The sequence below is a fragment of the Peromyscus maniculatus genome, chromosome 12 (assembly GCF_049852395.1).
Source record: "Peromyscus maniculatus bairdii isolate BWxNUB_F1_BW_parent chromosome 12, HU_Pman_BW_mat_3.1, whole genome shotgun sequence".
Taxonomy (NCBI): Eukaryota; Metazoa; Chordata; class Mammalia; order Rodentia; family Cricetidae; genus Peromyscus; species Peromyscus maniculatus.
In genome coordinates, this window is record NC_134863.1 from 28,327,008 (window position 1) to 28,341,968 (window position 14,961).

The following is a 14,961-nucleotide window of genomic DNA, read 5'->3' on the forward strand; positions in this document are numbered from 1 at the left end:
GCACACATATTCAAAATGAGAGAGGAATGTCCTGGTAATTAATACTTCTAAAACTGTGACTAGGTATCTACTTTGAAGATGGAACCATTCTACAAGGTAATTTAAAATCTGTCTATTACAATAGAGATAATTCTAAGTGTTTTACATATTATATACAAAATATAATGTAAATTATAAACCTCTGTTCTATAAATGTTTAATTTTGTCTTTATAGATGCATATATGAGGCTGAAACTGCTCACTTTATAATTGTCAAAGTCCAACAGTTAATAAGTATTAAGTGGCAAAATTGATGCAAACCATTCTTCACTTGATCTTAGCCAAAAGGCCGAGAAGCGATGCAAACCATTCTTGTTCAGTTACAAAATGAGTATCTTCCCGGTGGGCAGTTTATTAATTGAAATATAAGTCACTTCAAAGATAAATCAGGTACATAATGAACATCAATTTCAGAATTCATGGAGAAGTAGTAGTTATGTCTACATGAGAGTATAAATAATTTACGTTGTTCAGATGCTTCGCATTTATGTAGTAGGGGAAAGCTGTTAAGGTCAGAGAGGTACTTTATTCTTCCCTTTGTGTGTGTGTGTGTGTGTGTGTGTGTGTGTGTGTACATGTACAATGTGAGAGTGCATGTTTGTGTGTGAGGGCTGACATTGCCAGAGTGTGAATATGGATATTGGGGACAACCCTGGGTATTGGTGCACTCTTTCCACCTTGTTTAAGGCAGAGTTTCTCTCACCTTCCACAGTGCTGCATACTTCAGGCTAGTTGCCCTGTGGGGGCTTTCTCTTTTCTCTACCTCCCATCTAACTGTAGGCCTGCTGGAATCACAGACATGTGCCAATGCTTACGGACTTCCTTTAGTTTCATTATTCTATTCATCTTCATAATGGGCTTCCTGGTTAGCCCTGAGAACTGTTCCATGGCTAGAGCCATAAGGACTACTACATATGTAATGTGAAGTGTAATGACTCATCTATTAACACTGTAATTACTGTCTCCAATTTGGATTCATTGTACTCTTCTAGACACTATTAAAAGACAATAAATTTGCAGATAATCTCTTTCCAGAACATGTTATTGCATCAAATATTTTCTGGAGTTTACCTGAAAGACTATCTAGTAAACTATTAGAAGAGCTGAACAAAATTTTGACATTAGGCAAACAGATAAGCTTTAAAGAGAATGTGAAAGGTAAATTCCATTGTAGAAAACATGTAAGAGTGAAACTTATGAGTGCAATTTTACACAAAAATCAACAGTGAACAGCCAGTGTGTCAATTGCATATTCCCAGCCTGTCATACTGATGTTTCAATATCCTAGCTCTCTAAACCAAATGTTATCTATCCTGAAGAAAACTCTAGGAATATGATATTAATAACACTAGAAACCTGCTATGATATAGCCAGTGCAAAGTTAATTTTCTAATTAATGAGTAACCTACATGATACTGGAAATCGTTGACTAAAACATGAAGTCTAGAATTGCTGTCTCCAAAGGATATTTACTAATATTACACAGGAAATAACTTGATGGTCATGTTTCTAGGCAATGAATGATCAATTTAACCTTTAATGGAAATAGAAACTCATTTTAAAGAAGATATAAGATCACAGGGAGGTCTTCTAAATCACAGGGAGACAGAGTAATAAAATCTCAGAGCTTTAAACAGGACATGAGGAAACCTGAATATTACAGTCATCTGGGCATTTAGCACATAAAATCGAAGAACTACTAGGTTCAGTAATGAAACCTGAAGCGGGGGTACAATTCCAATGCAAACTAACCTTCTAGAACAGGAAGAATGAAATACAGAAAGAAAATCCCAACAGAAGAAGAACTAGCCTTGGAAGTAACTCTTTAATGAGTAAGTAAAGAGAAACTAGACAAAGTCTCATGTACTACCCATCATTCATCTGTTGTACAGGCTTATAATAACCATTCAAGATTTCCAAACTTTATCTGAATAAAACAGTGTGACTTACTTAAGATGAATGACATGGACAAAGGGTGTGATTATACTTGTTATGTGTACTTGATAATCCTATTAATTGATAACTTTATACAACTTAATTTTTATTGGTTAAGTCTTCATTTCTAACTCATTTTGATTATCACCATCTGATATGCAAATAATTTTAATCTGTTATATATAAGCCTTGGAAAAATAATCTTGTTCCCATGCCCCTATTAAATATCACAAAGCATGTAAGACATTCTTAGCTTTCCATCCACTTATCTATTCAGCTTCACTGAGACTTTATAAAAACTAGTATTCTTCAATTGAAGGGCTATTACAAACAATGCTGATACAAACATAGCTGAGCAAGTGCCCTTGTGGTATGATTGAGCATTCCTTGGGTATATGCCCAAGAGTGGTATAGCTGGGTCTTGGGGGGAGAGTGATTCCAAATTTTCTAAGAAAGCACCATATTGATTTCCCAAGTGTTTGTACGAGCTTGCATTCCCACCACCCGTGGAGGAGAATGCCCCTAGCTCCACATCGTCTCCAGCATAAGCTGTCTTCAGTATTTTTGATCTTAGCCATTCTGACTGGCGTAAGATGGTATCTCAGAGTTGTTTTGATTTGCATTTCCCTGATAGTTAGGGATGCTGAGTAATTCCTTAAATGTCTTTCAGCCATTTGAGTTTCCTCCTTTGTTGAGAATTCTCTGTTTAGTTCTATAGCCCATTTCTTAATTGGACTGTTGGGCATTTTGATGTCTAATTTCTTGAGTTCTTTATATATTCTGGATATCAGTCCTCTGTCAGATGTGGGGTTGGTGAAGACCTTTTCCCATTCTGTAGGCTGTCGCTTTGCCTTGTTGACCATATTTTTTGCTCTACAAAAGTTTCTCAGTTTCAAGAGCTCCCATTGATTGATTGTTTCTCTCAGTGTCTGTGCTACTGGTGTTATATTTAGGAAGTGATCTCCTATGACAGTGAGTTCAAGACTACTTCCTACTTTCTCTTCTATCAGAATGGATAAATAAAATGTGGTAGATATACACAATGGAATACTACTCAGCAGAGAAAAACAATGACAGCATGAGGTTTGCAGGCAAATGGATGGATCTAGAAAAAATCATCCTGAGTGAGGTAACCTAGACTCAGAAAGACAAACATGGTATGTACTCACTCATAGGAGGATACTAGATGTAAAGCAAAGATGACTGGATTGCTACTCACAACTCCAGGGAGACTACCTAGAAAACAGGACCCCAAGAAAGACACGGGGATTGCCCAATGACAGAGAAATGGATGAGATCTACATGAACAACATGGACGTGAGTGGGGGTAATGAAGGGCAAGGATCTAGGAAAAGAGAGCTTAGGGGAGCAGGAGATCCTAGCTGGATCAAGAACAGGAAGGGAGAAGAAGGAATAAGAGACCATGATAAATGAAGACCACATGAGAATAGGAAGAAGCAAAGTGCTAGAGAGGTCCACAGAAATCCACAAAGATACCTCCACAATAGACTACTGGCAATGGTCGAGAAACAGCCCGAACTAACCTACTCTGGTGATAGGATGGCCAAATACCCTAATTGTCATGCTAGAAACCTCATCCAATGACTGAGGAATCTGGATGCAGAGATCCACCGCCAGGCCCCAGGAGCTCCAGGAGTCCAATTGACGAGAAAGAGGAGGGTTTGTATGAGCAAGAATTATTGAGACCAAGATTGGAAAAAGCACAGGGACAAATAGCCAAACAAATGAAAACACATGAACTATGAACCAATAGCTGAGGAGCCCCCAACTGGATCAGGCCCTCTGGATAAGTGAGACAGTTGATTAGCTTGATCTTTTTGGGAGGCATCCAGGGAGTGGGACCAGGTCCTGTCCTCAGTGCATGAGCTGGCTGTTTGGAACCTGGGGCTTATACAGGGACACTTGGCTCAGCCTGGGAGGAGAGGACTGGACCTGCCTGGACAGGTTGAACTCAATCCCCAGGGGTGTCTTTGCCCTGGAGGAGATAGGAATGGGGGGTGGGCTGTGGGGAAAAGGAGGGGAGCAGTAGAGGGAAGAACAAGGGAATCAATGGCTGATATGTAAAATTAAATTAAATTATAAAATAAAATAAAAACTAGTATTATCACACACACACACACACACACACACACACACACACACACACCGCTACCACCACCATCCTTTTCATCTGATACATATGTTATGAGAGATAAAAACAAATACATAAGAAAAATAAAAGCAAAGTGTGTTAATGTTTATAAAAATTTCAAAAGAAGAAGAGGCTTATTGGAGAGTAAGGAAAATTAAAGAAATGAAAGTTCTATTGACTATTAAAGGTCAATATACAAAATAAGCATTTTCACACCTAAATATTTTATTTTTTATTTTGATATATTTTCAAAGTTATTTCCTGATCCTCACCTAGGACTCAATTTATTAATTCTGTAATTTATGTGATATTTGAATTTTAAACATGACAATATAAATATGGGTTTGATGCCAAGTTCTTTCAAGTTTGGTGTGTTTGTACTTTGTATTTTTTTCACCACTTATATCAATCTGAACTGCTTTAAACTGTCCCATGGCACATTATATCTTATTTTAACAATAATTTGATGTGAATGAATTTTTAATGATTTTTATGATGGTTAGATTTTTTTAAATAGTGTTGAGCATCAAATACATTCTAGGTAAGTGCTCTACCATTGAGCTATATCTTTGGACCTGATGTTGTGTATCTGTTCAGATTTTCACAAAATTATTAAGCACAGAGGAAGTTCCTGCCCTAAATATGAATGTCACTTTCCTATAGCTGGGGGTGTGGATAAAATAGAAGAGAAGAGAAAAGGCCTGTTGTCTTAGTCATTACTCTCTCTGTTTCCTGGCTTCTATGAGATGCACCAGTTTGCTCTTCTACATCCTTGTGCCATGATGTTTTGCCTCCCCATGGTGCAGAAACAGTCAGGTGATCATGGACTGAAACATCTGAAACCAGGAGCCTAAATCAATCTTTACTCCTTTGTTCCCTGAGGTGCTTGTGTGTTACAAAATGTCTAACACATGAATAGTACACTTCTGATATGTTAGTAATCCATAACAAAATCAAACTATTTGGTACTAACATAATCATAAATACAAATCCAACTTTATGAACTGAACCTACATAGCAGCATTTTTTATAATATAATCTGTTCAAATTATTTAGGATGTTAGTATTAATTTAGAGTAAAAATAAAAACATTCCAAGTAAAAGTTACTAGGGAAAATTCACAACCCCAGACTATGACCATAGTCTTCAGTTTAAGAAAGAGTGTCATAATTCATAACCCAAAACTATTTTTAAAAGAAAATGGTACTAAATCATTGTTCTATAAGAGATTCACTGGAGCAAGGTATAGTGCTATATGCCTTTAATTGAAGCACTTAAGAGGCAGAGGCAGGTGGATCTGTGAGTTCAAGGCTAGCCTGGCTATGTAGAGAGACCCTGTAAGATGGATGGATAGATAGATAGATAGATAGATAGATAGATAGATAGATAGATAGATAGATAGATAAAAAGAAATTCATTGGGAGAGTTTGAATTTGAAGGTCTTCTTTCCAACAAGTTCCAATATTTAACTGGGGCTATTTCTCATGTAGATGCCAGTAAATTCTTGAATTTCAGGCATAATGACTCTGGTCATAATGCAACTAAGACCTTACTTAGCCTCTTGTAAAATATTTGTAATTGCACTACCTAACTCAGATATGCTGAATCAAGTGTATATTGAGCTGCAGGTGGAAAACAACACCAGAAATGGTGTCCAGTATTTCTGAGACAATATCTACTAATAATATTTTAAAACAATTTGGGAAAGATTTTGATGTACATTCACTAAATTATGCCAATATTTTAAATATTTTAAGTCTTTGAGGTAATAAACACCTAATTTTAGTGTGTGTTCTAAGATTCTAGGCACAGAAGTTATGATTCATTAGGTATGAATGGTAGTAATAATATCAGGTGCATAATAACCTGAACTTTTATTTCATTTTTAAAAAACATCTTCAGTCCTTGCTATTCATGTAAGATGACTGACCAGCAGCATCAAAGACTATGTAAACATGCATCACAAACTTATACAGTGATGCCTCACTCCAGACTTTCTAAATTACAAACTGCATTTTACAAAGGAAGCATCAACTGCGTCTCAACCATGTTCAGATTTATATGGCAAGCTTTATCAGACCATCTACAGAAAAGATTGGAAGAACCCTTTTTTGTGGTCAAATGATGACTGCTTAGTTTCCCTTCAACTTTCAGGAGAAGAGCTGAAATTACTGTTATGATGACAGAGATGAAATGAGGAAGAGGGAAGCAGGAGAAAGAGCACTGAGGATGATAATGACAATAACTAAAAAACAACAGTCAGAAAAGAAGTGATAGTGTCCCTGTAGTATCTGAAGCCCAAATACTGATAGGCAGGAATTTTAGTGGAAAATTTAACCTATAAAAAAAGAAAACTTGCCGGGCGGTGGTGGCACGCGCCTTTAATCCCAGCACTCGGGAGGCAGAGCCAGGTGGATCTCTGTGAGTTCGAGGCCAGCCTGGGCTACCAAGTGAGTTCCAGGAAAGGCGCAAAGCTACACAGAGAAACCCTGTCTCAAAAAACCAAAAAAAAAGAAAAAAAAAAAAAGAAAACTTTCCTTAAGTAAAACAATCTCATGATTTATCTATACTATACTATATATACTATACTATCTAACTATACTAGGTAGAACTATTATACAAAAGACCAAATTAAAAATGAATGAATATTCAGCTAAATTCCTATCATAGTCTTAGTGGACTATCAGCCAACTAATTTGTCAATAAAAACCTCACTCAATCACTTGCCATTGTTTGGGGAACCATCTAACATAACACAAACTAAGTCAAATTTCTGCAACTATTAAAGTGACTTACTAATAACCCAAGTTAGAGACGGCAAACATATTCTGTAAAGCGTTAAAATATAATAAATATTTTGGGCTTTAAATACCACACAGTTTGTATTACAACTACTCAACCTTTACACAGTAGTACAAAAATAGCCACAGACAACACACACATTAACAAGCAGAACTATATTCCAACAAAGTTTTATCCCTAAAAGGAGATATGGCCACATTAGCTATGCATGACACAGTTTAGGATCTAATCATTAATTTTTCTATTTTTATTTGGCTATGTAGTTTCATACAAATTTATTAGCTGAAATTATTAAGAAAACTACTTTAAATAGTTTACTTTTTTCATGAAAATTATGGCATATTTATCCTATTTTTTAGTATATTACTTCTTGGGACAAGTAAGAAATATAAGATCAAAATGTTATGCATTTTCAATTTACATTGCTAAAAATATACTAAAAATAAGGATCAGCACACATAAGATTAATTAACATGATAACTACTTCATGGTTTGGTTTTTTTGTTTGTTTGTTTTTTTGTTTTTTTGTTTTTTTGAGACAGAGTTTCTCTGTGTAGCTTTGCGCCTTTCCTGGATCTCGCTCTGTAGACCAGGCTGGCCTTGAACTCACAGAGATCCGCCTGCCTCTGTCACAGATTCTGAATAGACAACCAGGGAGCCTGTATGGGACTGGCCTAGGCCCTCTACATATTATGTGACAGTTGTGTGGCTTGCTCTTCTGGTGAGACTCTAACAGTGGAAGCAGGGCTCTCTGACTCTTTTTCTGGATTTTGGAACCCTGTTCCTCATACTGGGTTGCCTTGCCCAGCCTTAATACAAGGCAAGGTGCTTAGTCTTACTACAACTTGATATGCCATGCTTTGTCCACATCCATGGGAGGCCTGCTCTTTCCTGAATAGAAGAGGGGAGGAGTGGATGGAGTGGGGGTGGGGGAGTGGGAGAAGAGGAGGGAGAGGACACTGTGGTCGGGATGTAAAATAAATAATAATAAAATATTTTACACGTGATCTTATATTTAAAAAGACAACTCTTTCAGTGGATGACTTTCAGATTCTTTCCAGTTTTCAGTGGTAAAAGAGTGAATTAGTTTTTTCACCTAAGACAGAAAAAAGCAAGGCAACCCATTCTTACCATTCACATGTAGCATTATCTAGACAGTTTGGTAAGACAAGAAAAGACGGTTTAATAATAACAGTCTTATAATTTTAAATTATATATTTTTCCCCATTTTCAGATAATATGCTTTTTTAAGTATATAAGTCCAAGAAGCCTACAAAACAAATTCCTAGAACTAAGACTGGTTCATAAATTGTAAGGCCAAGTATAAAATACAACTATAGGGCATTTTATTTAAAAACAAAGAAAATTAATAATAAAATATAAAACTTTTTCATTAGAGTTTCTCTCTTGACTTTTCATCCTTGTTTTTCTAAAGAAAAATTAAAAATTTATATCTCAAAATGAATTAACACTCATTTTACATTGTGTGCCAGCAGTTTCAAATTCAAACAAAATGATATACATAACCCACATGCTTAGTTATTGAAATAATTTATATTTTATAGCCCATATATATATATAAAATTCTCATCAAAGCACAAGCATTTCACAAGCTAGAATGTACTTTTCTTTCACTTGCTCGCACGCCATCATTACTGTCTACATTTGGCTTCCTGGTGTGCAGGGAAGACTTGGAAGAAAAGCAAACTGTGGTTGCTCTATAACTTTTCTGTGTCATTATGATAAGTTAGGTGATTATAATTATCATCATCAGATAGAGGAAATGAACGTGAACAAAAGGCAGTAAGACAGGGTAACTCTTAGAATGTCACTGCCATCATTTTTTTTTTTACTTGAAGCAAACCGTAGTCTGTATGAAAACTATGGCCCTGTCTAAGTTAGGATTTCTATTGCTGTGACATAACACCATAACCAAAATCAACTTGGAGAGGGAAGCGTTTATTTTATCTTACAGCTTTAAGTTCATCATCCAGGAAAATTGGGGCAAGAAATCCAAGGGAAGAACCAGGAGTCAGGAACTGACTCAGAGGCCATTGAAGAAGTGCTGCTTACTGGCTTGCTCTTCACGCCTTGCTTAGCCTACTTTCTTATAGAATCTAGGACCACCAGACCAGGAGTTGCATCACTCACAATGGGCTGAGCCTTCCCATATCAATTACTAATTAAGAAAATGCACTGTGTGCCTGCCTACAGCCTGATCTTATGGAGGTATTTTCTCGACTGAGAATCCTTCTTCCCAAATGATTCTAGCTCGTGTCAAAACTGACATAAGACTAACCACCACAGGCCCTTTAGGGCTGTCTGTTTTCTCTATTATAGACCTGATACATTGCCTTGTGCTTATTTAAAAATAAACACTGTGATTACCTTAGAATCACAAATATCGCAACACTATATGTGAATAACACAACAAAACACAGTGGAGTTTCATATTGTCACATTCCTATTTATGAATACATTCTACTGTTATACTAGACCACTTACAAAAGTCAAATGCAAAGATAAAATTATTTTAAAAATTCAGGACAGTGAGAGCAGAAAGTTTACAAAGCATAGATACTTCTAATCCCCAAACATGACATTAAGTTTTTGGAAGATATATGATGAACACTGAAAATGCATTAGGTAAGAATGGTGTGGAAACAGCTAGGCATGGTGACTCACGCCTTTAATCCCAGGAACTGATGGCAGAAAGCAGAAAGGTATATAAGGCATGAGGACCAGCAACTAGCCAGATTAAGCTTTTAGGCTTTTGAGCAACAGTTCAGCTGGGATTCATTCTGGATGAGGACACACAGGCTTCCAGCCTGAGGAAACAGGATCAGCTGAGGAATTGGCAAGGTGAGGAAGCTGTGGCTTGTTCTACTTCTCTGATCTTCCAGCATTCATCCCAATACCTGGCTCTGGGTTTGTTTTTATTAATAAGACCCTTTAAGATTCATGCTACAGTTACATATGACTATGACCTCTACCTTCTAGAAATATTCTCTTGGTATCTTACTGGTTTTTAGAAGAAAGTTACCCTGCAATCAGCTGACCTGTTAGAGAGGGTCATTGTTGTATAGCAATTTCCTCTGAATTAAAGCACTTCCTCCAGGAGAGAAGGGGAGACTCATTGGATTTGGGATAAAAACAAACCACACTTCTTGTAAAGCAGAAACTTTCAAGATTCAGGACAGTTTCACTCTGGAGTTATAGAAACAGGGGGAAAGCTGATGGAGGAAGAGACTAGCTACTGGGAGAGGAGTCTCAATCAGCTGAGCTATAGAGCAGTTTCCTGGATGGGCTGAACTGCTTGTAAGGTGTGCAGAGAGCTGCAGGAATGCAGCTTTCATCCAGTCTCCAGCTATGCTCTTCTGGGTGGGCTTTTTGGGAGGCAGCTGCTCTTTTGAGTCATCTCTGCTCCTATACATAACCCTTCCCTATAATCCTGTTAAAGCCAGGTTGGATTTGGGTGCAACTGCCAGTTTATCTGTCATGGTTTTCTATCGGGGTTGAGTAGATATATGTGTGCTGTGTCTCCCCAAGAAAAGTCTCTCACACAACAGCCATATGGCAAAAAGAACATAGTTTTTTTAACCAACATCCAGTAAGACTCTAAGGCCCTCCATCAATTTTCAAGATATCCAAATGTTGCCAGCAGCAAAATAAGACTGAAGTGGATACTTTCCTTGTGAAGCCTTCAATGAGAGGCTCTGAGAGCCACACATATGTTCCAGGAGAACAGAAGCAATATAATATACACACATGCAGATACATGTGAGCATGTGTTAAAGGGTCTGTTGAATCGGTTTATACAGCAGAGGCTGGGTAATCCAATAACAGCCATCTATATTGCTGGATGAGCAGAGAACATCACAGAGCTTCAGTACAAGAAGTTAAACTCCTCAACAGAACTAGTATGGTGCTGGAATTTTCTGGAGAGCCACTGGTAATGAGGAAGGATGCTGGAACTTGATTATAGGAGAGGATGGGAACATCAGGAATGGACTCAGAGAACAAAGCCTTCAGAGAGGTTTTCTCCCATACGCAAATCCTAGCCTCTAACTGTTGAATATATACATCTAGGTGGAAATAAATATAGGTAAAGGCCAGGAAACTAGAAAGGGAACCATGTGATTGTAGGAATGATTTTAATGGATGGGGCTGGAAAAGACAAGAGAACAAAATAGAAAAGGGAAATGTTGGGGACAAAGGGATACAGTGGGGAAAGGAAGGTTTGAAAGATGGCATGGGAACAAAAATAAAATACATAAGAGCTGGAAATTTACTATGTCATGTAGGAGAAATAATATTCTTTGGTATATGAAACCTTGTATATTTTAAACATCAAACAAAGAAAACATATTATTCAAGAAATTAAAAAATCATTTCAAATTGTTCTAGTAAGGCAATCGAGTTTTCTAGAACCTTTTTAGTTATAGAATTGTTAGCAAAATATCCCTTCCCTTTATTTTAGTTAATATTCCTTGGAAATATTTTGGCTATATTAACAGGTAGAATACCATAGACAGAAAATGTGAACTGACATATTAGGTTCAAATGATTTAAGGTCTATAAATCACAGTTTATATATTGAATTCCATCTACAAAAGTGTCAAACACTCTGTTTTCTCTAACATTACAAAAATTTATGACCAATGATAGCAAGAATTGTTAATATAATTAAAATGGGAATGTTTTATTCATTGTTTGGCTCACATTACCAAAGAGATGTTTTATTCTAAGGTGTATTTGAAAGGAACTCAAGAATCAGGAGATATAATCATACTTAAGTCACATGATGGCACATATACAATTTTTCAAAATAAATATTATATATTTTGTAAGTACTGAAACAAAAGAGTGTGAGGCTAGAGAGATGGTTCAATAGTAAGGAGCACTGGCTGCTCTTCCAGAGGATCCAGGTTTGATTTCCAGCACCTACATGGTGGATCACAACTATCTGTAACTCTAATCCAGGGAATCTAACACCCTCTTCTAGCCTCAATTGGCATCAGGCATGCACATGGTATGTAGACATTCATGGAAATAAAACACTCATACATATAGAATTTAAAAATTAAAAATGTTAAATCATTTAAAACAAAATGGTTTTCAGAGTTCCTAGGATATAAACTTGCACCAGACCTGTTGGCTTGCTCCTAGTGTTGCTAACCAAGTAACTCACTTCAACTGAGATAATAAAATTATAACTGGAAAACATGATCATCAACATTTCTTCCTTTTAAGAGAGTTATAAAGGGGACCATAATATTCCTTTTAAAGTATGAGTAGTGAGAAAACAAAAAATGAACAATGCACTTTGTCCATCAGTACAAAAGTGAATAGTCAGGTTTACTCAAAGCGATGGAGAAGAAAAGATCTTGTGTGTGTGTCATACATGCATGTGTGCACATGGCGTGCATGTACATATGGATGTGTTTTGAGGTCAGAGGTTCTTAGCAGGTTTCTTCCTTTATCACAGTAGCTCTTTTCCCCCCTCGAGACAGACCCTCTCTCATTGAACCTGAAGCTCACAGATTTGCTAGGCTGGCTGGCCAATGAGCTCCAGGCATCTGCCTGTCTCCACACCCAACCCACCACCCCAACCCCGCAAGGGTCCAGCTTTGGCAGGGATACTGGGCATCCAAACTCAGGTCCTCATGCTTGCACAGCAGGCACTGACCAACTGAATCATCCCCCAGCTTCCCTTCCTCAAGGAAATCTTATGACCAGATAGAGATGAACAGCATAAGTCTGGATAGGTGATAGCTTTAGTGGTATAGCAGTATAGCACCTCTGAACTGATCTTATAGTTTTCCTTACATTTCTACTGCACTACTTATTTTATATTTAAATTAAGATAGCATACCATGCTCTTGGTACTGTCTGGCCCATTGTTCCTTTGCAGTATTCATGAAAACAATTTCTTTTATAAAATAAGCACCATGTTGTGCTCTAGGTGGAAACTGCTTTCCTCCAGTGTTTACCTTGGTTTGAATGGTGTCAGTCTGTATCAAGTTACTTCTCAAAGGCTTCTCTTCCTATCATTAACATCAAATGTGCTTTTCCACTTCCTCTAAGAAGTCTGGTTGCTTCCCAAGTAGTAGATAGACTATTGTACCTAGTTAAGGTACAGCTCGGTGTTTACTCGATCACGGATGACTATTAGTTAAGTGGATGTGCATATGTCTAGGTCTAAGTGAATCCAACACTGGAAATATTATAATGTCATACAATTTATTACAAATGAAATAACTTCTACTGTTTGCATTCAAATAAACCCCTGGCTGTGATCATTCTAAAATAAGGGGAACTGAATTTTGATCAAAGTACCATCTTTGGCAATGCTAAAATTCAGCATTTAATTAGAACTGACATTACTGCTAAAAAGTATTTTGACAAGAGGGTCAGGGTTGGAATACTGGAGATATATAAAATAATAAAAATATGGGAAATAATTTGTTTTTACTTGAGTTTTAAATCTTAGATCTAAGTTTTCATTGCCATAGCCCAGGGAAAAGAAAATACAATTGCTGAAGTGATGTTCGGTAACTTAGAGAACAAAAAGTTTAGGCTTTTCACATTTTCATAAGTGGCTGAACCTATCCCAATTATTCACTTTCTATGAAAAAAATCAGGCTATAGCATAGATTTATAAAAGAAAAAGCTTGTCAAGCTAGCATAAAAGTTTCTTGAGAAACAGTTCTGTCATACATAACAGTAATTCACAAATGCTCTTACCGTTCTCTGTTAAACTTAAGGGAATGAAGAATGGCTGGCCTTTTCTGTCTCAGATTCCACAAATGAAGTGTATCATCTGAACTTGCACTAACCAAAGCACCCTGTAACAAAAGAGAACAAAGTATTCTGCTTACCTAATAGGACAACAGAAACAATAAATTTACAGATTTAACATTGCTTGAATAGATATGTGTTTATGTAACCTAAAAAAAAGAAGGAAATTACAGCATGAAAGTTTAAGAATGCTGAGTTGGAGAGGCAAGTGACTTACTACATATGGATGTTCTGGATGACTTGTTCAGAAATACCCCTTTACTGCTAGAGAAGAATAATCAATATACCATCTATACTGGTTAGATTTCATTATCAACTTGATACAAGCTAGAGTCACTTGGGTGGAAGACTCCATCAGATCCACCTGTGGAATGTCTGTGATATATTTCTTGATTACTAATAGATGTAGGAGGGCCCAGAAAACTATAAGCAGTGCCCACCCTTAGGCAGGTGATCACAGGTTATATAAAAACTCATGAAATTTAGACTGACAGCTGTGGAGCCTGCATGGGACTGGACTAGGCCCTCTGCATACCGAATATAGTTGTGTGGTTTGGTCTGTTTGACAGGCTCCTGCTAGAGGGATCAGGATCTATTCCTGGTGCATGAGCTGGCTTTATGGAGCCCATTACCTGTGATGGGACACCTTGCTCAGCCTTGATGCAGTGGGGAGGGGCTTGATTCTGCCTAAACTGAATGTATTAGGCTTTGCTGACTCTGCATTGGAGCCCTTACTCTTTTGGAGGAAGTGAGGTGGAGGGTGGTAGGGAGGAGGAGGGGTGAGAGCAGGATTTGTGGTTGGTACATACAATGAATAAAAAAACTTTCTTTAAGGAAAGAAAGAAAGAAATCTGGCTAAGCATGAGCCAGAGGAAGCAAGCTAGTCAATAGCATTCCTCCATGGATTCTGCTTCAAGTTACTGCCCTGCTGGAGTTCCTGCTCTGACATCCCTCAATAATGGACTACAACCTGTTAGATGAAATTGAATAATTCCCCTCCAAGTTGCTTTTGCTCAGGGTATTTCTCACAGCAGCTAAAAGAAAACTAGGACAACATCATTGTGACCATTAAAGGGGGTTTCTTTTATTTCCTTTAAGAAAATAGAGTTTAAGAGTTTTGTTTCAACTATTCACATAAACAGAGAAGCCAATACCCAACCCAGCTTTATCAATCAAATATAGATCATAAAAGTTTATCCTTTGAAACTATTTTCTTTGTATCTAAAAATTAT

General features: G+C 37.1%; 1 protein-coding gene across 10 annotated transcripts in view; it reads right to left on the minus strand.

The window, feature by feature from the left end:
- The window catches only part of Stxbp5l (syntaxin binding protein 5L), a 240,657-nt gene that overhangs the window by 146,408 nt on the left and 79,288 nt on the right, over positions 1-14,961 (minus strand). For all 10 annotated transcript variants that reach the window (XR_013043728.1, XM_006975722.4, XM_042259281.2 and 7 more), the window contains exon 5: positions 13,676-13,776. Coding sequence is in view for 9 of the 10 variants with exons in the window: in XM_006975722.4 (XP_006975784.1) it covers positions 13,676-13,776 (101 nt within the window). In the remaining variant the exon portion in view is untranslated. The remainder of the gene's footprint in view (positions 1-13,675; positions 13,777-14,961) is intronic.